The sequence below is a fragment of the Sciurus vulgaris genome (assembly GCF_902686455.1).
Source record: "Sciurus vulgaris genome assembly, chromosome: 6".
Lineage (NCBI taxonomy): Eukaryota > Metazoa > Chordata > Mammalia > Rodentia > Sciuridae > Sciurus > Sciurus vulgaris.
The window spans coordinates 30310580-30335524 of record NC_136466.1 but is presented as its reverse complement, the minus strand read 5'-3'; the positions used below and the strand labels follow the sequence as shown (position 1 = coordinate 30335524).

Here is a 24945-nt window from a genome sequence, read left to right as displayed (position 1 = left end):
TGGATTTCTGATGCCAAACCAAAGGCCAGTCTTGTCTTAGACCTGCCATTGTCAGTTCCTTTCCGCACACCTGTTATCTGTCTTTATTCATGCTGTTTTTCTAGGGTTCTTACAGGATGAATGCTTTGTCCCCAAGAAGTCAAAGCCATGAGTAATAGTTTATAGGTTGCTTTTATGCATATCATCTTATTTGATTCTCCCAGGAATTATATGATAAAAGTTGGTAGAAGAGATAAGTTTTATAATCCATCTTATGGATGTGTAAATAGAGAATTTCAAGCTTAAATCCTTTCTAGGGAGCCAAAATAATAAAAGTTGAAGGCCAGGTCCTGTGAGTTCCACATATTTTAAATACTTTTCAAAAAGGATTTATACTTTTCAGTTTGATCAGCAGTGAGAAGGAAAGTTAAAGAAAGGGGATATTTAAAATTAAATATTTTGGTAGTTTCCCATAAAATCTCTCTAATATTTATAACTTACCTCCTACCCTCTTATACTTAGTGAAAGTGAGAGAAGAGGATTGTACAGTTCGTTAATATTATCTTTAGAAGGATTATTCTCAATGTTAAGGATAAAGAATGAGGGGGATATACATAGTACTATCTGAAATGATCACATACCTCAAAGTATGAGAAAAAGGTTCAAAAGTATTATCTCGCCATAAAGAAAACCTACTAAAATCCTGTTTAGTGTTTTATTATCATTAAACTGATCTCAAGATAAGAACTTTTATTAGTGTTTTCTTCGAAATGTAATGTCCACTTACTGAGAGGCTACTGAATGTCAGCCATACTACTAGAGACTGGAATACAGCTGTATACCAAGAATCCTCAACAGGGCCTTTGGTTTAGTGGGAATGGAGACTGAAAATAGGCACTTACAACTTACTCTGTTAAGCACAAAAATGGTGGTTATACAGGTTCTTCAATCTAGTGCTCAATTGAAGGAGAGAGGTGCTATGGAGGCAAATGAGAGGGGAGAATATTACAGATGTAGAATGAGCAGTGGGAGGGATCAGGAACACTTCTTGTAAGCTAAAACCTGAAAATTAACCAGGCAGATGGGAAAATGACAGAGCAAAGGACAAACACAACAAAGGAGGTATTTTTTGTTTTGTTTTTGTTTTTAAACAGTTTTCATGGTACTGGGGATCATTCATACTAGGCAAATGCTTCATCCCCAGTTCTTTTTATTTTTTATTTTGTGAAAGGATCTCACCAAGCTGATCGAGGCTGGTCTGGAACTTGAGATTCCCCTGCATCAGCCTCCCAAGCAGTTGGCATTATAATGTATCACCATGTCTGGATAATGAAGGTCATTTTGGATTGAAAGCTTTGCCTTTGAAGAACTTATTGGATGTGGGCAAGGGATGGGCTAAGGAGAGGGTGGGCAAGCCCCAGTCTCCTAAAAAGTAGACCACTTGCCTAGCACATGTAAGGCACTGGGTTCAGTCCTCAGCACTACGAAAAATAAAGAAAGAAAACAAAAGGTATTGTGTTAATCTACAACTAAAAAAATTAATACATATATATTTAAAAAAGAATGTGGTATGACAAGGGATTTTTAAGTGAGTGAGTGACATGTTAACATTTTCCCACTTTAGTTATGATGACAGGGTGGAGAATGAATTGCAGGAAAGCAGGAGAGGCCAGAAGAATAAAAAGTTTATGGTAGCTCATACCAGAATGGTGGTAGTGTGGTTGTGGTGGTTTGATTTAAAACATTTAGATGATAGAAGCAAGAGAGCTTGATGAAATTTAGATTTTTTGTTTGAACCTGTGGCGAATTGAAGCTTAGTAGGTTGACAGTAGAGAAATTAACTTTAATTCAACTATTGGCTTTTCTGTGGAATATTTTCATATTGCGTAATTGCTTCTTAATTTTGTGGCACTTGGCTGGTTTTCAAGCTGGTGTTATCAAACTTTTCTCTGATTTTCTGTCCTGAAACCCTTCAGAGAAAAAAAAAAAAAAAAATAGCTCATGTTCTACTAAGAGTATGGTGGTAATCAAGTCATTCTGTATTCTTTGGAGCAGAGGATATGCAAAACCTGGGGAATCAAAGAAGGGCTTAATGAAATGAATGTGACGTTTTGGTGCCAGACTACAGGTGTAGGAGAGTATAATGCAGAAAGTATAAATGTCTCCTTTTCTTTCTCCAATTCTAGTTTTATTTCCTTGAGGTCAGTTCTTTTAGCAGTTGGGTATCTTTGTATTAAGTTTCTCATTTATCTTCCTTGAGACTATATAGGACACATAAAAACATATTTGTATATTGGCCTCCTGTGGTTTTGTGTTTTTTGTGTGCGTGTGTGTGTGTGTGTGTGTGTGTGTACCAGAGATTCAATCCAGGGGTGCTTAACCACTGAGCCACCTCCCAGCCCCCCCTTTTTTTTAAAATTTATTTAGAAACAGTTGTTTATAAGGTCTTGCTAAGTTACTGAGGCTGACTTTGAACTCTCAGTCCTCCTGCCTTATCCTCCTTGAGCTGGGATTACAGTCTTGTGCCCCTGAACCCAGCTGCATACTGTTCTGAACTTTGCTTTTCTTCATGTGATAATTAATTTGAAGGTTTTCACGAATAGCTCTATCCTTTTAAAGGCTTGCAGATTATTCCATTATATGTAACACTATAAATGAACATACCACAATTTATTAACCAGGTCTTCTGTTGATGTGCAGTTTAGTTTTTAGTTCTTTCCCACTGAAAACATTTAGTACTACAATAAACATGCTTGTTCCATATGTGATTATATTAAACCCAGGTTTGCATCATGGTCTGTCTCAAACAAGCTGTGGAACCTTAGGTGTAATTCTATATAAAATAAAATGGTTGCTTCCAGTGTTGATACAGGGATTGGGGGTAGTACATATGAATCATCTAGCCGTGTATTCAGTAGGTGTGTAAATATGAAACAAATTTAAACCCAGTTTTTAGCTTTAGGACATTTCTGAACTTGATATCTAGTAATTTAACCAGTAAATTGCTTCATATATTTTATATCAAAGATTCTAGGTAGGCAGCATTTCTTGCCTTGTTGGACAAGACCTTGTGAAAGTATTCAATTTACTTTTGTGTCTGCATATAGGCTTCTCACTTAATCAAAAAATGGATTTTAAATTTCTTTCTAATGAACTGTGGTGAAATTGTTGGATCCATTGTGACTAATTTTTATATATCTCAACAAGTACTAGGATTATTAGAATTAAACATTGAGTATTACAATTAAAATATAGTTTTTTATAACTGAGACATTATTTTTTGAATGGACAAGTAGCTGTAGTAATGAACCAAGAGACTTTATCAAACTCTTGATATGTGATGTGTTGTTTTAAGGGTTGAAGAGATAAAATATCCCTTTCCCTATTTTATAAGTAGTTCTGTTACACAGATGAGAAACCTAAGGACTAGAGACATTCAGGCACTTCTTTAAGATCACAGTGTGGGGCTGGAGTTGTGGCTCAGTGGTAGAGCACTTACCTAGCATGTGTGAGGCACTGGGTTCGATTCTCAGCATCACTTATAAATAAATGAATAAAATAAAGGTCTATCAACATCTTAAAAAAAATCACAGTGTGTCAGAGTTAGGATTTAAATCCAAGTTCAGCTAATTTGGAGCTCATTCTTCTGTTTCTGCTTTATTGGATGTGGTAAATGATTCTTGTTCTCAGAGTATTGTTTCTTAGGTTGGGATTAATAGTCCATTGTGTTCGGGCATTTCTGTTACTACATTAGTCATATCAGCATACATTCACAGAGACACCCCTTGGCGTTCTGGAAGAACACTCTTAATATATGTTAAAATACAAAGCCAACTGAAAGTCAGTCAAGTGAGCTAAAATGTCTCTTTCATGGACTAGCCAAATACTGTAAAAGCTTTATTGAAGTTTATAAATTCAGAGACAGAATTTTGTGCTAGACTTGTCTCCTTAAATTCATCTTAAAGGTTCAAATTAGTGAGGCAGTTTACATACTGATCACTCTGAGGACTGTGATCTTTAGTACTTGATTTTCCAAATTTACTGGCCATCCAGGTAGCATACAGTCCTGCTGTGAGTTCCAAGAGTGTATGTGGTCTTTTCTGAAATTGCAGAGTGTAGACATACAAATTGAGAAAGGAGTTAACTCTCTTTCTTATTTAGTAGACAATCCTGAATTCCTTATAGATGTGGATTATTGAAGAGCTGAGTTCTAGCCATGGTTGCCTGAGCATTCAGCTCAGAGAGTCCTTATTGAATTAAAGCACCCTTAAAAAAATTACTTTGGCCTTACTGGTTTGTACCAACTGCCAGGACAGCACTTAGTTTACAGAATACTTAGATTGATTATTTTTCTTAGACATACACTTAAAGTAGAAGAGATGAAAGAATTGAAATATATTTGTAAATTGCTTCTGTAAATATCCCATACTCTTCAGTGAAACAAGCAAGATGTTACTTGTCAAACCATAGGACTGGATAAAGTCTTTTGTAAAAATAGATTTCATTGTGGACAACAGATTTCTTAAAGACTTGCAGTCCCTCATGGTACTGTAGCTGGGATTAAGCCTTTGTGCATTGCAGCATGGAGAGACTTTATTTGAGTTTAATCCAGACTTCTTGTTATGTCACCTGACAGTCTTGTGGTTTCAGATGAGTATGGTTCATTGCTATTATTAACCTGGGTTGGCAGTTGTGCATAACTGGAGTTTTTAGGGATTTTGAAAAGTGGAACTGCTTAATAGAAATAGGATACCACCAGTGTACAGCTTAACTCAAGATTTATTTTTATGTATCAACATAAAAATCACCCTGTCTAGTTACAAATTTGGTAATCTATTTACTTTAAAACATAAAAACTTCAATGCTAAGATGTTAGATGTACTTATTTTATGACAAGTTAATTTGAATCATAGTTGTAATTTGCATTTTTAGATTTCTTGAGTGTTTTAAGCAGATGTTATCATTATTTAAAAATAGATAATCTATTAATACTTGATGTATGTGTTTTATGATTCTCTTTTCTGTCACATCCTTTTCCTTTTTGTTCTGTTTGCATAGAAAAACTGACAGCAGATACTTGGAAAGCAGTGGTTTTTGGTGTATGTGTCCATGGATGTATTTCTAAGTAAAACAACATTGTATTAAACTGTTGATCATAATCCAGTTATTCTTATAGTTATTTTAAGATTTTACTGACATGATCCTCAATTTATCTGGTATTAATTGAGGTTCCTTAACATTCCTGTGTCTCCCATCTTCTCTATAGTGTGTAGGTTAATTTGTGATTAGCCAGTTTTCAATCTGGGAGGAATTTCTGCTGTTAACAAAATCATTTTGAATTTTATAGAAAACAAAATTGGTACAATAGTGGTATGCTGTAACTGATGATGGTACTTGCTTAACTAAAAAAATCAAGCATTTCTTCGTTATGTGATTCCTGGCAATAATGCAAGTACTGTGCCAATCATAAAACTGTATCTGATGCAGTACTCACTGTTTGAGAAAGCTATAGGATTCACCTATCCTTTCATCTATTAATCATCACCTTTCTTCATTTACTCTTTGAGAGACTACATTTTTAAGAAAACCACCTTGGCAAAAGAAAAAAAATTGTAGGCATTCGTTTTGATGCCTGTGTGTTCAGGAAATTGTTTATTCATATAATTCATTTGTTCAGCATGACATAAAGTCTGACAGTGAAAGTATTCTAATTCCAATGTAGTGGAGTTGCAATGATAGAAACTTTCTAGACTATGACATTTGGGCTAGTAATTGCTTCCTGGATAAATAGGAGATTTGGCAAGCATTCAACCGAACAGTAGAGTGGGGTCAAGGACAGTTTAAATATCTCAGAATGAAAATTTCTTTCCTTGTAAGGGGTTTAGGGGTGGAACTGGAGGAGAAAAAACTTTAGAAAAAAAAATACCATAGAATAGAGAAAAGAAAACATTAATCTGAAGACTCAGAAAAATATTTGATTTCTGAAACTTCTAGTTGAAGTAAAAAAATTTTGGTAAATAATTTGGCATCCTCAACAGATGCAGGAAGAAGTGCTTTCTGAAAGACTCAGAAGTAATAAGGAGACCCTTGGCAAAGAGGATATGAAATAAGATTATGTGGACAGAGAAATGGGGAAGATAAATATTGCACAGAAATGAAAATTTCTGTGGCAGAATTTAGTCTTATAGACTTATATAAGACTATATACTTTGCTTTCTGGAGACACTTTTTACTTTTTGGCACCAGAGACTGAACTCAGAGACGCTTAATCAGTGAGCCACATCTCCAGCCCTGTTTTGTATTTTATTTAGAGACAGGGTCTCACTGAGTTGCAGAGGCTGGCTTTGAACTCTCCATCCTCCCACCTCAGCCTCCCCAGACTCTGGGATTACAGGTGTGCACCACCATGCCCAACTAGGTGACACATTTTAAAATTGACTAGTTAGTAGTTGTATATGGACACAACGCCTTTACTTTATTTTTATGTGGTGCTGAGGATTGAACCCAGTGCCCCTCACATGCTAGACAAGCACTCTGCCACTGAGCTACAGCCCCAGCCCCAGTAGCAGATTTGTTTTAAAGCAGAGTCTGCCTGCAGGATTTTAAGAACTCAGAAGTTTTGACACATGAATAGAAAATATTTTTTGAAGTGACTGTGATGCTTTTGGGTTCTGATGGTGACCAGTTCTTGGCCAGTTGGTATTACAATGGGAATGTTTTTCATATGTCTCTTATAGCCTAATTTAGCATTCTTCTTTCCCCTTTTTTCTTCCTTATCTCACTCCTTTTCCTCTCTCTCGGATACCAAACTGAGAATGCTTTTCAAGTATTTCATTTCTGTGTGGGGAGAGAAAGTCCCTAACTACATGCATAGCTTTTGAAACTTAGTTCCTATCTTCCACCATTTCATGCAGGAGCATGGGACATTAATGGTTTCTTAGAGCTAGCCTGCATCATTGTGCTTGTTTCCATTTCACTGAGACATAACAATGATAAATAAAGCTCAGGAAAGAATAGTGCTGACACATGATTAGTGTGTTACAGATGATTACTGAATGAATTTACTAAAAAAAAAAAAAATTCAGATTTGATTAGTTTATTGTACAGTAACACCCTTTCATGCTACATAGAAATGAAAATGTATGGATAATCAAAAGAAAGCAGGACAGAGGAAGAGATCAGTTGGTATATTTTTACAGTGGCATGAAATTAAATTTTAAGATGATCGATGAGGCAGAAGAGTTGGTCATGTAAAAAAAAAGTGATTTACAAATTTTGAGGGTGACAATTGTTTATGTATTGAGATAAAACTAGTATTTATCTCAGTGTTTCTCATTTTTTCCCATTGGTGCCCCCTAAGGAGCCTTTGTTACTCCCATTTTCCTTAATCACCATTTCCCCTGCTTATGACATTTTTGATATTACCCTTATACTGTGATTCGCTTATGTACCGTGACCCTTTGGAAGGCTGTAGTCCCTTTAATATCTAAGTCTTTCTCCCCACACTCCTCCAAGAACCAGCTTGCCCCCCTGTAAGCCATTTCACCCCCATTAAGAATGCATACTTTTATACCCTATAATCCCAGTGACTTGGGAGGCTGAGGCCAGAGGATCAGATCAAAAGTTCAAAGCCAGCCTCAGCTAAAGTGAGGCACTAAGCAACTCAGTGAGACCCTGTCTCTAAATAAAATACAAAATAGGGTTGGGGATGCGTCTCAGTGGTCGGGTGCTCCTGAGTTCAGTCCCAAGTACCCCCCACCAAAAGCATGATTTAGCCCCATTTTGGTAGTGACATTCTTTTACACATATTCACATGGTCTCCTAAGGTTCAGTGTCGGTGTATAAAAGGGGGTGTCTATTCCAGCATGTTTATTTTCTGTTGGCATTCTTTGAATGTGTCAGATAATAAAACATGCAGAGAAGATAAGCTGACATGAAGTATAAATAACATCTGTGTAGAGTCTTAAAATAGTTAGTGGTTCATCACTGAATACATTTACCAATGTTTAAATTAATGTTACTGTGAACACTGTGGCTTAAAACTGAAGAAAGTTTCTCTGTAGCAGGTAGTCTTTGTAAATGATGTTGGTTTGTTTACCACTGATGATTTGGCTTGGATATGTCTTCCATTAAATTTTGATAAGAGGCAACATGATGAAGTAGAAAACTTTGGTGGATTAGATTTTAGAAGACTTAGGAATCTAAACAATTTGAGTGCTGAGTACTGTCAGTGAAGGTAGAGTAAGGATAGAGGGGAAAAGAAGAGAGATCAGCTAGTACTATCCAGAACATAACTTCAGGTTATCCAGAACATAACTGTAGGTCCTTTATGCTTTTCTTTCACTTGATGAAATGAATAAATTTTGGGTGACTATTATCATTTAAAATTTGCCTATTGAAGGAATCTGTGTGGAGTTATTATTTAATATTATGTTCTCCTAGTATATTGCAAATACAATAATTTGTTAGGTCACTTTTTGATAATAAATTTGTCATTCTCATATGACTATAGATTTCCTAATTCACAACTTCTTTCCATTATTAGGTAAAGACAGTTGGGGCTTTATTAGTAACCCTTCTCTATTTCATCATGTACTCTGTCAAAGCACAGATGTCTTCCCCAATGAGTTTTTTTATTTTTATTTTTTTGAATGTTGAGGACCTTTATTTTATTCATTTATTTTTATGTGGTACTGAGAATTGAACCCAGTGTGTCACACATGCTAGGCAAGCACTCTACCACTGAACCACAACCCCCAGCCCCCATCCCACAATGAGTTTTGATCAGCATTTCTTAATTGCTACTGCTGCTGTTTTGAACTAGAATTTTGTATGAATGTCTCTTCTAGATCAAAACAGATTCACACAGATTTTGATTTAAATATAGTTTGTGTTATTTTTACTCTCTTTTATTCCATTCCCATGGGAATATTCAGGCGTGTTCTAGAGCCTTCTTCATGTTTTCTTCCATCCTCCCCAATGCGTATGCTGCCTTTTCTCTGTACCATTTATAATACTTTGCATGTATCCCCACTTTCTTCACAAATTCTGCACTTTTTTTTGCCTTCACAGACCATATTTCCTTTTTTCCTTAAGTAAAGGATGTTTATTGCCCACAAACTACCCAACCCTGGGCTTATTTATAACTTGGCCCACCATTATTGCCTGGAGACTATTTTTGTCTCATGAAAACAACTTCTTTTCTAGACCTGTGACATTATACCACACCCTTGCTCTGTTTAGGAAACCTGTAGCATGTAGTTCCCTAGTATTGTTTAGAACTTTGACACTTAGCTGATAGTCTGTCTTTGCACATCACTTTGTGTCATCATCTCGGCAGCCCACACATCTAACATTCTGACCTCTCAGTTCCTGATTCCATACCTCGATCTTTTCCTCGTGGCTACTATACCATGAGCCTGATTATTAGCTGAATCTGCTCATTATGAGATATTTCTATTCTGACCATAACCTTATTCAAACTTGCTCTTTAACTTCATTGAGAACACGTTTGTTAGTTTTATTCTTCCTTTTCCTTGACAGGTCCATTCTGGCCACATTCTCTCAGTAAATCCAGACCTTCTTTTTTCTATAAGTTACTCTTAACAGCCTTACTTCCTGTTTTCCCTTGTATCTGCCCAGAAAACCTCTATTGTCTATCTTTGTCTCTTCCACATCTGGGATCTTCTGTGGTAGGACAGAAAATGAGTCCTGTTACAGATTTGAGATTTTTAATTCATGTGGGCCCTCACTATAGCTTGACTGTACTTCTAATTTTGTCAGGTTAGCACTTCAATGACTTTGCTAGACTTTTATGTTTCGAATCCTTTACCTCAATTCAGGCCACCCACTTCGTAGATGCTTATACATATGAATGATCCCTACCTGTCAGGAAAAAAAAGTGATCAAATGTAAATGCTCAATTTTGTTTCTCCAACCTGCAAACCCGTTTGCAGTAATTTTCATTTGTAGGTCATTTTTCTTGCCTCATTAAGTATATTTGGCAGTTCCTTACTTTGCACCCTTGTCCAGGATACTATCCTAACTTTTCTAGGATCTTAATTTAACAATTCCATCTAGTTACCTTTTACTCTTTCTGTTTCCTTACCTTTGACTTAGAAATATATACTTTAAGTGTATATTTTGGTTCCTTGCATATTCTTATATATTTTGTACACATACACCTTTGTCCTACAAAATAAATGCCTCATATAGCCTCACCTCTTCTGTCTGTCTGGGGTGACTATAGCTTGATTGTCCAAATAATCACACTTTCCTCCTGTCTGTTTAGGGCTCCATTTTACTTTCAAAACTTAGTAGTTTAGATGGTAGTTATATTATCAGCACTGTTGACTGTCTTTCTACTTTTCATAGAGAAACCTTTACTTGCTCTCTTAGGTTCTCAGTTCTTTATAACTACTTATTCCTCTCTCTCCACTGACACTGTTCTAACAAGAGTACTGTTATGGTTTGGATGTGAGCTTACCCAAAAAGCTCATGTATGTGTCTATGCAAGAAGGTTTAGAGGAGAAGTGATTGGGTTGTGAGAGCCTTAACCCAGTTAGTGAATTGAGTGGTATATGTATTTGGCAAGTGGAGATCTCTCTCTTTTCTTTCTGATCATGATGTGAGCTGCTTCCTTCTGCCACATTCTTCTGCCATGTTGTTCTGCCTTACCTGGAGACCTAAGGAATAAACCCAGCTGTCAGTGGACTGAGACCTCTGAAATCGTGAGCCCTCAAATAACTTTTCTTTCTCTACAATTGTTCTGGCCAGGTCCTTTTAGTCACAGCAGCAAAAAAACTGACTAAAACAAGTACCCACACCACCAAATTGCTTAATTTCAAGGACTCTTTCAGTCTTTATGAATTTTGGCCTTTTGGCAACATTTGGTGCTGTGCACTGCCCTTCCTTTATCTTCCTTGACTTTGGTTTTGAAATAATACTTTCCCATAGGTCTTTTCTCTCTGATGATATGTCTTCACTGATCTTCCTTGGCTTCTTTGCTTCTCTTCTCTGTTCTTAAGTTACTGAAATGTCCCCACCTTCTGGCTTATTGATTCTTCACTTTTTGAAATTCTCTTAATTAATTAAAGAGAACATACTAAAGCATATTATAAATTAATCTTTAACTGTAACATTCCACCCTATGTAATCTCATACTCCTTGTCCTACCTCCCATACACACTCTGCTTTGTGTATTTTTGTTCCTTTTTCTTAGTACTTTGAATATTGTATCTTCATTTTCTTCAAATCTGCTAGCCTCCTGCTATTACTGCCTTTCCTAACTAGCTTAGATTTTATTGTTCATCATTTCAACTATATTATTCGAGTCTTTTCCGTCTTTATGGTCCTTTTTTCCTTTTGTCCCTTCTCCTTGTCAAAGTCCTTGACATTTCCTTGACATAACGCGAAAAAAGTTTTGTAAAAGCAGTTCACTGTGATGCTAATCCCTGTGGTCTAAGGATGAGTCTCTGGTTTACCTTGAATGTCTAGAGTAAGGCTTCATCAGTTTTTAACACACCAAACATTTGCTAAGGATTGGACAGGAGAAAACTAAAATTGCATTTTCTGTCAATAATTTGAGATGTAGATGTTTTATATTGCCAGTTATAGTTAGTTTCACATGCATTAATGGAGATAAACTTCCCTTAAGGAAATGGAGGAACCCAATCAAGAACTGTCTGAGGAGTTGACCATTTAGCCTGATGTAACTAGGACAAATAGCTTCAATTTCATTTCACTTTGGGTCTTCCATTTCTAACCAATTTTCCTGTCAATAGTGCATTCAGTTAACCTGGTTATTTTCTCCTGCATTCCCTTCATTGTTTTTTATCTTCCTTTCTCTTCTCTACTTCATGCACCCCATTACTCTTATAAATTGTAGAATATTTTGCATGTATAAAAGTGCATAAAATAAAGGTGATATGATTTTTACTAATATAGAATGTCAAGGGAACATCTGTGTAGGTATTGTTGAGTCAAAACATAGAACACATGAAACCTGGTACAGTGATGCATGCCTGTAATCTCAGTGACTGAGGAGGCTGAGGCAGGAGGATTGGAAGTTCAAAGCCAGCCTCAGCAATTTAGTGAGGCTCTAAGCAACTTATCAAGATCCTGTCTCGAAATAAAAAAGGGCTGGGGATGTGGCTCAGTTTTTCAGTGCACCTGGATTCAATTCCTGGTAGTTTAAAAAAAAAAAAATTCATTGACTCACTCCACCCAATATGCCCCTTTTCCTTATTTTCTTACAGTTTTTAAAACTAGTTATGCATCCCAGGATAAAACCTTGAATATTTTTAACCTTTATATAAATGGCAAAATACAGTAGCTATTTGTATGTGTCTGATTTATTTTGCTCATAGTCTGTCCCTGTTTTTGTCTTATGTCTGATGCTCATTCATTGTGTTCATTGTATAATATTTAATAGTCTGAGTACACCACAATATATTTACCCATTCTGCTATTAGAGAACATTTTGATTGTTTCTAGTTTTAGCTGTTAAGAACAGTTCTTCTGTGAACATTTTTATCTTATAGTAAACTCTTCTGGAGTGGAATTGCTCCAGTCAACTTCATTTTTAGTAGATTTTTGTCCATTTAACACTAACACACAAATATACATGCACATGCATACATATACATGTGCGTACATACAGAGTTTTTAGGAGAGACTGTGCCAGTTTTGATTCACACTAGCACTGTGGAAGAATTTTCTATAACACTTGATTATCATTTTTTAAAACTTGTATCTTAAAATGAAAATTTTTTGTTTCCACATTTCCATATTGAAGAAAAAAATAACAAAACTATTTTAAAATAAGGGTTTAATCTTTTTATGTCATCTAGGTCCATGCCATGAAATCAGCCTATATTTTCATTATGTTAAATGTACTTATATATATTTATTAGCTCCTTTTGTATTCATATAGGATGGCTGTATTTTATATGTATATACTAAGTGTTAGTTACAAATTTTATGTTAAAATAAGATAATTTTGGTTTTGCTTTATTTTTAATCTAAAATATAAGAACTATATAACTTTTTGGCCCCAAACTAAATAATGATAGTTTATATAAAGATATGTTATGTGTTCCTCAGTAATAATATAATTTCCGGCCCTATTATTTAAGTACTTATAAAAATGTATGAGGAATATTTATTACTAAAGTTTCTGATGTATATTTTTCTTTCAAGTTGGCCTTTGCCAGAGTTTGATCCAAGCCAGATTCGACTGATTGTATATCAAGATTGTGAAAGACGAGGGAGAAATGTCTTGTTTGACTCCAGTGTTAAGAGAAAAAATGAGGACACGTCAGTATCAGTGAGTATCATTATTGATGTGTTTGAAATTTAATGTTAAGTATTTTAATAATTTGAGAAAGAATGAGTAGAATTTCAGTTGTGATACTCGTTTGTCAGTTAAAAGTATCTCGTCAGTATAGAACATGTTTAAAGTTCAGAGTCCTGATTCTGAGATTTTTTTAAAAAGAAAATACTTGTATTATTTGTCATCGATCTGACCAGAAACTATTTCAGTTTGACCTTTATGTCTCTATATATTATATTTTTAGATACCATACTTCTTTTTATTCTTGGGGGGGGGAGCATTTGTTTATGCACACAACTATTGACAAGATCCCAGACACCTGGAATTTACCAGGCTCTGCCCTCTTGGGTACCTCACCTCATTTGGGGAGGCAGACATTGAACAAATAAATATATAAATAATTCTGAATTGTGATTAAGTATTGTGAAAGAAACTTATAGAATGCTTATGAGTTGCTAAAAGGAAGGAACTTAGATTTTCATCAAATTGAATGTTAGGCTCTTAAGAAAGATCCTACCATGAACCTTTTTGGGTGTCCTTCCATGGGGAAGCCAATCCCAAACAGCTCCACTCTCATGACTTATTCAACTCCATATGAGAAGATGGTTTTTAGGAGTCCTTGTTCCCTAGTACCATCAAATTAGGAATTCAGATTTTAACATGAATTTTAGGGACACACAAGCATTCAATCCATAACTGTGCCCTTCTCTCTTTCTGTCTCTACCCTTTGTTCTTCTTGGTGTCTGTTGATGCCTCTGTTTTTGTCAGGCTATCCTCATGGTTTTTGGTCTCTCTCTCATCTTAGTCTCTCCTTTCTATCTGTTGGTCTCTCCTTGGTGTGTCTTAGTTTCCCCTCTCAATAGTAATTTGTCTCTTGGCTCTGTTCTAATATTATCCACTTATTACTCAGCTTTTAAACTTTTTTTTTTTTTTTGCTATGTCCTGCCTTCCTCAGTTATTTTATTTTATTTTATTTTATTTTTTTATTGTAAACAAATGGGATACATGTTGTTTCTCTGTTTGTACATGGCGTAAAGGCATACCATTTGTGTAATCATAAATTTACATAGAGCAATGTTGTTTGATTCATTCTGTTATTTTTTTCCCTTCCCCCCACCCCTCCCACCCCTCTTTACCCTCTATACAGTAGTTCCTTCCTCCATACTTGCCCCCCTCCCTAACCCTAACTCTAACCCTTCCCTCCCCCCCATTATGTGTCAACCTCCACTTATTAGCGATATCATTCGTCCTTTGGCTTTTTGAGATTGGCTTATCTCACTTAGCATGATATTCTCCAATTTCATCCATTTGCCTGCAAATGTCATAATTTTATCATTCTTTATGGCTGAGTAATATTCCATATTATATATATACCACAGTTTCTTTATCCACTCATCAATTGAAGGGCATCTAGGTTGGTTCCACAGTCTGGCTATTGTGAATTGAGCAGCTATGAACATTGATGTGGCTGTATTTCTGTAGTATGCAGATTTTAAGTCCTTTGGGTATAGGCCAAGGAGTGGGATAGCTGGGTCAAATGGTGGTTCCATTCCAAGTTTTCTAAGGAATCTCCACACTGCTTTCCATAGCGGCTGCACTAATTTGCAGCCCCACCAGCAGTGTATGAGTGTACCTTTCTCCCCACATCCTCGCCAACACCTGTTGTTGCTCGTATTCTTGATAATCGCCATTCTAATTGGGGTGAGATGGAACCTTAGGGTGGTTTTGATTTGCATTTCTCTTATTACTAGAGATGTTGAACATTTTTCCATATGTTTGTTGATTGCTTGTAGATCTTCTTCTGTGAAGTGTCTATTCATTTCCTTAGCCCATTTGTTGACTGGACTGTTTGAATTCTTGGAGTAGAGTTTTTTGAGTTCTTTATAGATTCTGGAGATTAGTGCTCTATCTGAAGTATGATTGGCAAAGATATTCTCCCACTCTGTAGGCTCTTTCTTCACATTGCTGATAGTTTCCTTTGCTGAGAGAAAGCTTTTTAGTTTGAATCTATCCCAGTGGTTGATTCTAGCTTTTATTTCTTGTGCTATGGGAGTCCTGTTAAGGAAGTCTGGTCCTAGACCAACAAGATGAAGATTTGGACCTACTTTTTCTTCTATAATCTGCAGGGTCTCTGGTCTGATTCCGAGGTCCTTAATCCATTTTGAGTTTAGTTTCGTGCATGGTGAGAGATATGGGTTTAGGTTCATTCTGTTGCATATGGATTTCCAATTCTCCCAGCACCATTTGTTGAAGAGGCTATCTTTTCTCCATTGCATATTTTTGGCCCCTTTGTCTAGTATGAGAAAATTGTATTTATTTGGGTTTGTGTCCGTGTCCTCTATTCTGTACCATTGATCTACCTTTCTATTTTGGTACCAATACCATGCCGTTTTTGTTACTATTGCTTTGTAGTAGAGTTGAAGATCTGGTATTGCAATACCCCCTGTTTCACTCTTCCTGCTAAGGATTGCTTTAGCTATTCTGGGTTTCTTATTCTTCCAGATGAATTTCATAATTGCCTGCTCTATTTCTGTAAGGTACGTCATTGGGATTTTAATTGGAATTGCATTGAATTTGTATAGCACTTTAGGTAGTATGGCCATTTTGACAATATTAATTCTTCCTATCCAAGAACATGGAAGATCTTTCCATCTTCTAAGGTGTTCTTTAATTTCTTTCTTTAGTGTTGTATAGTTCTCATTGTAGAGGTCTTTCACCTCTTTTGTGAGATTGATTCCCAAGTATTTTATTTTTTTCGAGGCTATTGTGAATGGGGTAGTTTTCCTAATTTCTCTTTCTGAAGATTCATCACTTATGTATAAAAATGCGTTGGATTTATGGGCATTGATCTTGTAACCTGCTACTTTACTGAAATCACTTATGAGTTCTAAGAGTTTTCTGGTGGAATTTCCAGGTTCCTCTAAATATATAATCATGTCATCAGCGAACAGGGATAGTTTGAGTTCTTCTTTTCCAATTTGTATCCCTTTAATTTCTTTGGTTTGTCTAATTGCTCTGGCCAGAGTCTCAAGAACGATGTTGAATAGAAGTGGTGAAAGAGGGCATCCCTGCCTTGTTCCAGTTTTTAGGGGGAATGCTTTCAGTTTTTCACCATTTAGAATGATATTAGCCATGGGCTTAGCATAAATGGCCTTTACAATATTAAGGAATGTTCCCACTATCCCTATTTTTTCTAGTGTTTTGAGCATGAAGGGGTGCTGTATTTTATCAAATGCTTTTTCTGCATCTATTGAAATAATCATGTGATTCTTGACTTTAAGTCTATTAATATGGTGAATTACGTTTATTGATTTCCTGATGTTGAACCAACCTTGCATCCCTGGGATGAAACCCACTTGATCATGGTGCACTATCTTTTTAATATGTTTTTGTATGCGATTTGCTAAAATTTTGTTGAGAATTTTTGCGTCGATGTTCATTAAGGATATTGGTCTGAAATTTTCTTTCCTTGATGAGTCTCTGTCTGGTTTAGGTATCAGTGTGATATTGGCTTCATAGAATGAGTTTGGGAGGGTTCCCTCCTCTTCTATTTTATGGAATACTTTGAGAAGTATTGGAATGAGCTCTTCCTTAAAGGTTTTGTAGAACTCGGCTGAGAACCCATCTGGTCCCGGACTTTCTTTGTTGGTAGGCTTTTGATGACTTCTTCTATTTCAGTACTTGAAATTGGTCTATTTAAATTGTTTATGTCCTCCTCATTCAGTTTAGGCAATTCATATGTCTCTAGAAACCTGTTGATGTCTTCGAAATTTTCTATTTTGTTGGAGTATAGATTTTCAAAATAGCTTCTAATTATGTTTTGTATTTCCATCCTGTCTGTAGTGATATTTCCTTGTTCATTCCGAATTTTAGTGATTTGGGTTTTCTCTCGTCTTCTCTTTGTTAGTGTGGCTAAAGGTTTATCAATTTTGTTTATTTTTTCGAAGAACCAACTATTTATTTTGTCAATTTTTTGTATTGTTTCTTTTGTTTCAATTTCATTGATTTCAGCTCTGAGTTTAACTATTTCCTGTCTTCTACTACTTTTGGTGCTGTTCTGTTCTTCTTTTTCTAAGGCTTTGAGCTGTAGTGTTAGGTTGTTTATTTGTTGAGTTTTACTTCTTTTATTAAATGCGCTCCATGAAATAAATTTCCCTCTAAGTACTGCTTTCATAGTGTCCCAGAGGTTTTGATATGATGTTTCTTTGTTCTCATTTACCTCTAAGAATTTTTTAATTTCCTTCCTAATATCTTCTGTTATCCATTCATCATATAATAGCATATTGTTTAATCTCCAGATGTTGGAATAGTTTCTGTGTTTTACTCTTTCATTTATTTCTAACTTCAATCCATTATGATCTGATAGAATACATGCTAGTGTCTCTATCTTCTTGTATTTGCTAACATTAGCTTTGTGGCATAATATATGATCTATTTTAGAGAAGGATCCATGTGCTGCTGAGAAGAAAGTGTATTCACTCTTGGTTGGATGGAATATTCTATAAATGTCCGTTAAGTCTAAATTATTGATTGTGTTGTTGAGATCTATGGTTTCTTTGCTCAATTTTTGTCTGGAAGATCTGTCCAGTGGTGAGAGCGGCGTGTTAAAATCACCTAGTATTATTGTGTTGTGGTCTATTTGGTTTCTGAAATTGAGAAGGATTTGTTTGACATACATAGATGAGCCACTGTTTGGGGCATAGATGTTTATGATTGTTATATCTTGCTGATTTATGCTTCCCTTAAGCAGTATGAAATGACCTTCTTTATCCCTTCTGACTAACTTTGGCTTGAAGTCCACATTATCGGAAATGAGGATGGATACTCCAGCTTTTTTGCTGAGTCCATGTGCATGGTATGTTTTTCCCCATCCTTTCACCTTTAATCTATGGGTATCTTTTTCTATGAGGTGAGTCTCTTGCAGGCAACATATTGTTGGATCTTTCTTTTTAATCCAGTCTGCCAGTCTATGTCTTTTGATTGATGAATTCAGGCCATTAACGTTCAGGGTTATTATAGAGAAATGATTTGGTTTCCCGGTCATTTGGTTCATTTTTAAAATTTTGTTTCTTTATTTGTTTGACACAACTTGTTTCCTCCTTTATTTGACAATTCCTTTAGGATAATTCCTCCCTTTGCTGATTTGCTTGTTTGTTTTTCATCTCTTCCTCATGGAATATTTTGTTGAGAATGTTCTGTAATGCTGGCTTTCTTTTTGTAAATTCTTTTAGCTTTTGTTTATCATGGAAGGATTTTATTTCATCGTCAAATTTGAAGGTAAGTTTTGCTGGGTATAAGATTCTTGGTTGGCATCCATTTTCTTTCAGGGCTTGAAAAATGTTGTTCCAGGCCCTTCTAGCTTTTAGGGTCTGGATTGAAAAATCTGCTGATATGCGTATTGGTTTCCCCCTGAATGTAATTTGGTTCTTTTCTCTCACAGCCTTTAAAATTCTGTCTTTATTTTGTATGTTAGGTATTTTCATTATAATGTGCCTTGGTGTGGGTCTGTTGTAATTTTGTGTATTTGGAGTCCTGTAAGCCTCTTGAACTTGATTTTCCATTTCATTCTTCAGATTTGGGAAATTTTCTGATATTATTTCATTGAATAGGTTGTTCATTCCTTTGGCTTGTTTCTCTAGGCCTTCCTCAATCCGAATAATTCTTAAATTTGGCCTTTTCATGATATCCCATAGTTCTTGTAGATTCTGTTCATGATTTCTTACCATCTTCTCTGTTTGTTCAGCTTTGTTTTCAAGGTTAAATATTTTGTCTTCAATGTCTGAGGTTCTGTCTTCCAGGTGTTCTATCCTATTGGATATGCTTTCTATGGAGTTCTTAATTTGGTTTATTGTTTCCTTCATGTCAAGGATTTCTGTTTGGTTTTTTTTCAATATCTCTAACTCTTTATTGAAATGATCTTTTGCTTCCTGTATTTGCTCTTTTAACTGTCGATTGGTGCGATCAATCAATGCTTGCATTTGCTCTTTCATCTCATCATTCCATGCTTGCATTTGCTCTTTCATCTCCTCGTTTGCTTCTCTGATCATTTTAATTATGTACATTCTGAACTCCTTTTCTGTCATTTCTTCTGCCATGCTGTCATTGGGTTTTATTGATGTAACATCTAGATTTGTTTGCAGCATTTTCTTTCCTTGTTTTCTCATGTTGTTCAGATATCAGTGGACCGCTGAGATATTGCAGATTTCCTCTGTTGATTTACAATGACCCTGAAGATTTCTATATATATCCCCTCTTAGCCTTCAGTAGGCTGAAGTCTTGGAGGAGGTTGATAATGCGGTGCTCCACAAGGAAGCTGCCTCTCTAGGAGTGGTGGCCTTCAGGTGGGGTATATTCCCTGCTAGTGGGCAGAGGTGCCTCCACTTGTTGACCAATGCTCATCCAAAGGGGACCTAGGCTGTGGGCTGAGGCAAGGCCTGTTTGGGCCTGAGCCTCTGGTTTTACCGTCCTTGTGGGAAACCTCACCCAGCAGGGAAGACTCACCCGGTGGGGAGGTCTCGCTGGTCAGTTTCCTCCTAGAGGTTCCCCTCAATTTACAGCTACTGCCTGGGCTGGGCTGCCTTCCTCTGCAAAGTTTCCAGGGGCCCGGCCCTACCTCCTGGGCCTGGGAGCCTCACCCTTCGCAGATGAATCTCCTTAGGCTGCCCCTCCTCAGAGAATTTGCCCATAGGCCTGGAACCTTCGCTCCGCCCTAAGCCTGTCTCTGTGCGGCTCTTCCACCCAGAAGCCTCCTAGATCCTGGGACCCTGTTCTGCACCTAATCGCCTGGCTGCGTGGCCCCTCCTCTGAGCAGCCACCTGTGGCCCCGAACAATCGCTCTGAGTCCCAGAGACCCGCCACAGGCCTCTTCCTCCAGACAGCCGCCCAGTATGCCGGTGCGGTCACTAGGAGTCCAAGAAACTCACTTCGTTCCTCCTCCTCCCACCAACCACCAGTAGCCCGGGGCAATCAATCACTCCGAGTCGAAGTGACCCTGCCCGTTCCTCCTCCTTCTCCAGATAACCCCCCGGGTGTTCAGGAGCAGTCCCTCTGAGTGGCTCTGAATCCACGTGACCCGCTGCACGGGTCCTCTGGGCAACCGCCCGGAGCTCTGGTGTGGTCCCTCAAGACCAAGCGTCCCACCACGCTTCTCCTCCAGGCAGCCCCCCTGTGTTCAGGAGCTGTCACTTTAAGACCAAACAACTCACCACTCGCCTTCTCCTCTGAGCAGCCGCCTGGAGCGCTAATGCAGTCACTGCGAGTCCAAAGGACCCGCCGCGCTCCTTCTCCTCCTTCTCCTACTCCTCCGGGCAGGCCCCGGGGTTCAGAAGTGGTCAGGGTCCAAACAGCTCGCCACGCAGCCCCTTCTCTGGCAACCGCCTGTAGTTCCCGTATAGTCACCCGAATCCAAGCGGCTGCTCCTCTTCCTCCTTGTCCTCAGGGCAGGCCCCGGTGTTCAGAAGCGTCGTTCTGATTCCAAACAGCTCGCCGCGCGGCTTCTCCTCTGGCAACCGCCTGCAGCTCTGGCGCAGTCTCTCCGAATCCAAGTGGCCACGCTCCTCTCCTCCTCCTCAGGGCAGGCCCCGGTGTCCTGAGTCCACACAGTTCTCCCCGCCACCTCAGCTTTTAAACTTTTAAAAAAAGTTTTTTAAACTTTTAACTTAATCAGTGCCTAGAAATCAAACAACCTTAAATAAATACCAACAGTCTGATTTTTTTAATACTATCTTCCTAGATAAAAATTTGCCCTCCAAGATTCATTTTACCTACAACTTTTGTAAATCCTTTCTGATTTCCCTTAGGTATATTTCTTCTCCTTCAGAATTCTCATAATCCTTTGCTTACATTCATATACCATGGCTGTCTTTGTGTTTATATTATTAGAGTAGGAAAAATAATCTGAAAAGTAAAAAAGATTGACCTGTTATTCACCTATGTTTTCTAAATTCTATGCTGCCCCATGAGTGGTAAGTAGGCAGGGCATATTTTAATTAATTTAGGACTGGAGATGTAGCTCAGTGGCAGAGCACTTACCTAGCTTGCATGAGGCCCTGGGTTCAATCCCCAGTACCACAAAAACAAATTATAAATTTTATTCAGAAGTTTATTCAAAATCTGCTAAATACTTTCTTGAAAATTCCATATATTGCTTTTGAACAGTACAGAATACATTGAACTTCCCATTTGCAACCAATTTTAAGCCACTCGAATCTTTAAGGGATGTTTTGTTTGTTTATTCTACCTGTACCTTTGGAACATCAAATCATGGATTCTGTGTAGTCAAAGAAGAATCAGGTGGTATAATTAATGTTCTAAACTTTTTGTTCAATATTTTGGTCCATAGGCATTAGTAGTTCACAAGATGAAAATAAATCATTGACTATTCTCATCTTGCATCATAATAATCTTTTCTGCTATAGTATATGAGTTTTTTTGTTTGTTTTTTGTTTATGGTACTGGGGATTGAACTCTAGGCACTTAATCACTGAGCCACATCCCCAGCCCTTTTTATTGTTTTATTTTGAGACAGGATCTCACTAAGTTGCTCAGGGCCTTGCTAAGTTACTGAGTCTGGCTTTGATCTTGTGATCTTCCTTCCTCAGTCTTCCTACCATTGGCATTACAGGTATGAGCCACCATGCCTGGCTCTGCTATAGTTTGACTCATTTTCCATGACCCTTCATTTTTTTCTTAGTTTATTTAATGTCTTTCTTGAGGTGATTACTAATGACTGAGAAGGGTGCCAGTGTGGTGTGTTTGGTGAGGATGGAAGAAGGGTGGATGGATATGATCAATGCACAGTGATGCACATATAGAAATAACAATGAATCTCATTAATTTGTATAATTAAATGTGTTGATTTTTTTTAATTTTTAAAAATATACAAAATATCTTAGTTTAAAGCATCTTTATGAAAGAATAAGAATTGTATTTTGGTCATATAGTTTGGTAAAAATGAGATTTTTTAAAAAGTCTTATGTTGAACATAGTGTAATTTTGAATTATAAACAGAAATCCAGGCTTTAGATATGAGGCTTACTTGCTTTACTCTGTTCCCTTTACCAAAAACAAATGAACATATTATCATTTGGAAGCAGCTATAAGTTTCTTAGTTTAATGTCAACCTTAATCTGAATTTTAGATTATATCTGAAAAAATTTTCTTTTGAAAGTTGTCCAGTAGAAGATAATTATATTTTGTGTTTTTTCCAATTTTTAAAATTTGTTCTTTTTAGTTATACATGGCAGAATGTATTTTGACATATCATGTATACATGGAGTATAACTTCCCACTTTTGTGGTTGTACATGATGTGGAGATACACTGGTCGTGTATTCATATATAAACCTAGGAAAATTGTGACTGATTCATTCTTCTGTCTTTCCCATCCCTCACTTCCTTCCCCCCACTCTGCCCTGTCCAATCCAGTGAACCTCCCCTTCTCACTGCCCCTTCATCCCCCCATGCTTTCTGCAAGTCAGCATCCACTTATAAGACCAAACATTTCAGCCTTTGGTTTTGGGGGATTGCCTTATTTCACTTAGCATGATAGCCTTCAGTCCCATCCATTACCAGCAAATGCCATCATTTCATTCTTCTTTATGATCATCATGTGTATATACCATATTTACATTATTCATTCATCTGCTGAAGGGCACCTAGGTTGGTTCTGTAGCTTAACTATTGTGAATTGTGCTGCTATAAACATTGGTGTGGCCACATCACTGTAGTATGCTGATTTTAAGTCCTTTGGGTATAAACTGAGGAGTGGGATGACTGGGTCAATTGGTGGTTCCATTCCAAGTTTTCTGAGAAATCTCCATACTGCTTTCCAGGGTGGTTGCAACAATTCACAGTCCTACCAGCAATGTAAGAGTATACCTTTTCCCCCACATCCTCGCCAACATTTATTGTTTCGTTTTGTTTCAGCTCATATATTCATATTTTCAGTTGCAGTCTTAGGAATATTCATGTTTCCTGATATACATATTCATTCCCTAAACCTAACCAAACCCAAAATTTAATACCAAGTCTAAACTTACCCCTATATGTCAACCTAATTTTATTTTATTTTATATTTTATGTTATGTTATATTATGTTATGTTATGTTATTTTGGTACTGGGGATTGAACTCAGGGACATTCAACCACTGAGCCACATCCCCAGCCCTATTTTGTATTTATTTAGAGACAGGGTCTCACTTAGTTGCTTAGCAACTTGCTTTTGCTCAGGCTAGCTTGGAGCTCACCATCCTCCTGCCTCAGCCTCCCTAGCTGCTGGGATTACAGGTGTGTGCCACCATGTGTAGCAATTTTTTTAATATATTATGTATTTGTTCTAATTAGTTATATATGACAGTAGAATGCATTTTGACACATCATATATAAGTGAAGTATAACTTCTCATTTCTCTGCATCATGTCTGGTTGTACATGATGTAGAGTTACACTGGTTATGTAATGATACATGCACATAGGGTAATCATGTCCAATTCATTCTATGGTCATTCCTACCCCACGCCCCTCCCCCTCCCATCACTCCCCTCTTCTAGTCCACAATACCGCTTTTCTTCCCCCTACCCTTATTGTGAATTAGCATCCACATATCAGAGAAAATCTTTGGCCTTTGGTTTTTTGGGATTGGCTTATTTCACTTTGCATGATATTATCCCAGCTCCTTCCATTTACCTGCATATGCCATCATTTCATTCTTCTTTATGATCGTCATGTATATATACCATATTTACATTATTCATTCATCTGCTGAAGGGCACCTTGGTTGGTTCCATAGCTTAGCTATTGTGAATTGAGCTGCTATAAACATGAATGTGGCTGCATCACTATTTTTAAGTCCTTTGGGTATAAACTGAGGAGTGGAATAACTGGTTCAAATGGTGGTTCCATTCGAGGTTTTCTGAGGAATCTCCCTACTGCTTTCCAGAGTGGTCACACCAATTTACAGTCCCCTGGTCTGAGTGTATCTTTTTCCCCACATCCTCACCAACATTATTGGTGCTTCTGTTCTTGATGGTTGCCATTTCTGACTGGAGTGAGATGGAATCTCAGTGTAGTTTTGATTTGCATTTCTCTTAATTGCTAGAAATGTTGAAAATTGTTTCATATATTTATTAATTGATTGTATTTCTTGTTCTGTGAAGTGTCTGCTCAGTTCCTTTACCCATTTATTCATTGGGTTATTTGTTTTTTTGAAGTTAAGTTTTTTGAGTTCTTTTTATATCTTGGAGATTAATGCTCTATCTCATGTGCATGTGGTAAAGATTTTCTCCCATTTTGAAGGCTCTCTCTTCACATTATTGTTTCCTTTGCTGTGAAGAAGCTTTTTAGTTTGAATCCATCCCATTTATTTTACTTCTTGTGCTTTAGTAGTCCTGTTGAGGAATTCTGTTCTTAGGCTGACATGATGGCAAGTTGGGCCTATTTTTCCTTCTACTAGGCACAGGGTCTCTGGTCTGTTGCCTAGGTCCCTGATCCACTTTAAGTTGAGTTTTGTGCAGGATGAGAGACAGGGGTCTAATTTCATTTTGTTACATATGGATTTCCAGTTTTCCCAGGACCATTTGTTGAAGAGGCTGTCTTTTCTCCAATGTATTATCACAGCACCTTTGTCTAATATGTG

At 37.1% G+C, this 24945-nt stretch overlaps 1 protein-coding gene across 2 annotated transcripts in view; it reads left to right on the top strand.

The window, feature by feature from the left end:
* FNIP1 (folliculin interacting protein 1) overlaps positions 1-24945 on the top strand; it is a 113130-nt gene that overhangs the window by 32691 nt on the left and 55494 nt on the right. For both annotated transcript variants that reach the window (XM_079144114.1, XM_079144113.1), the window contains exon 2: positions 13180-13306. In XM_079144114.1, coding sequence (XP_079000240.1) covers positions 13180-13306 — 127 coding nt within the window. The remainder of the gene's footprint in view (positions 1-13179; positions 13307-24945) is intronic.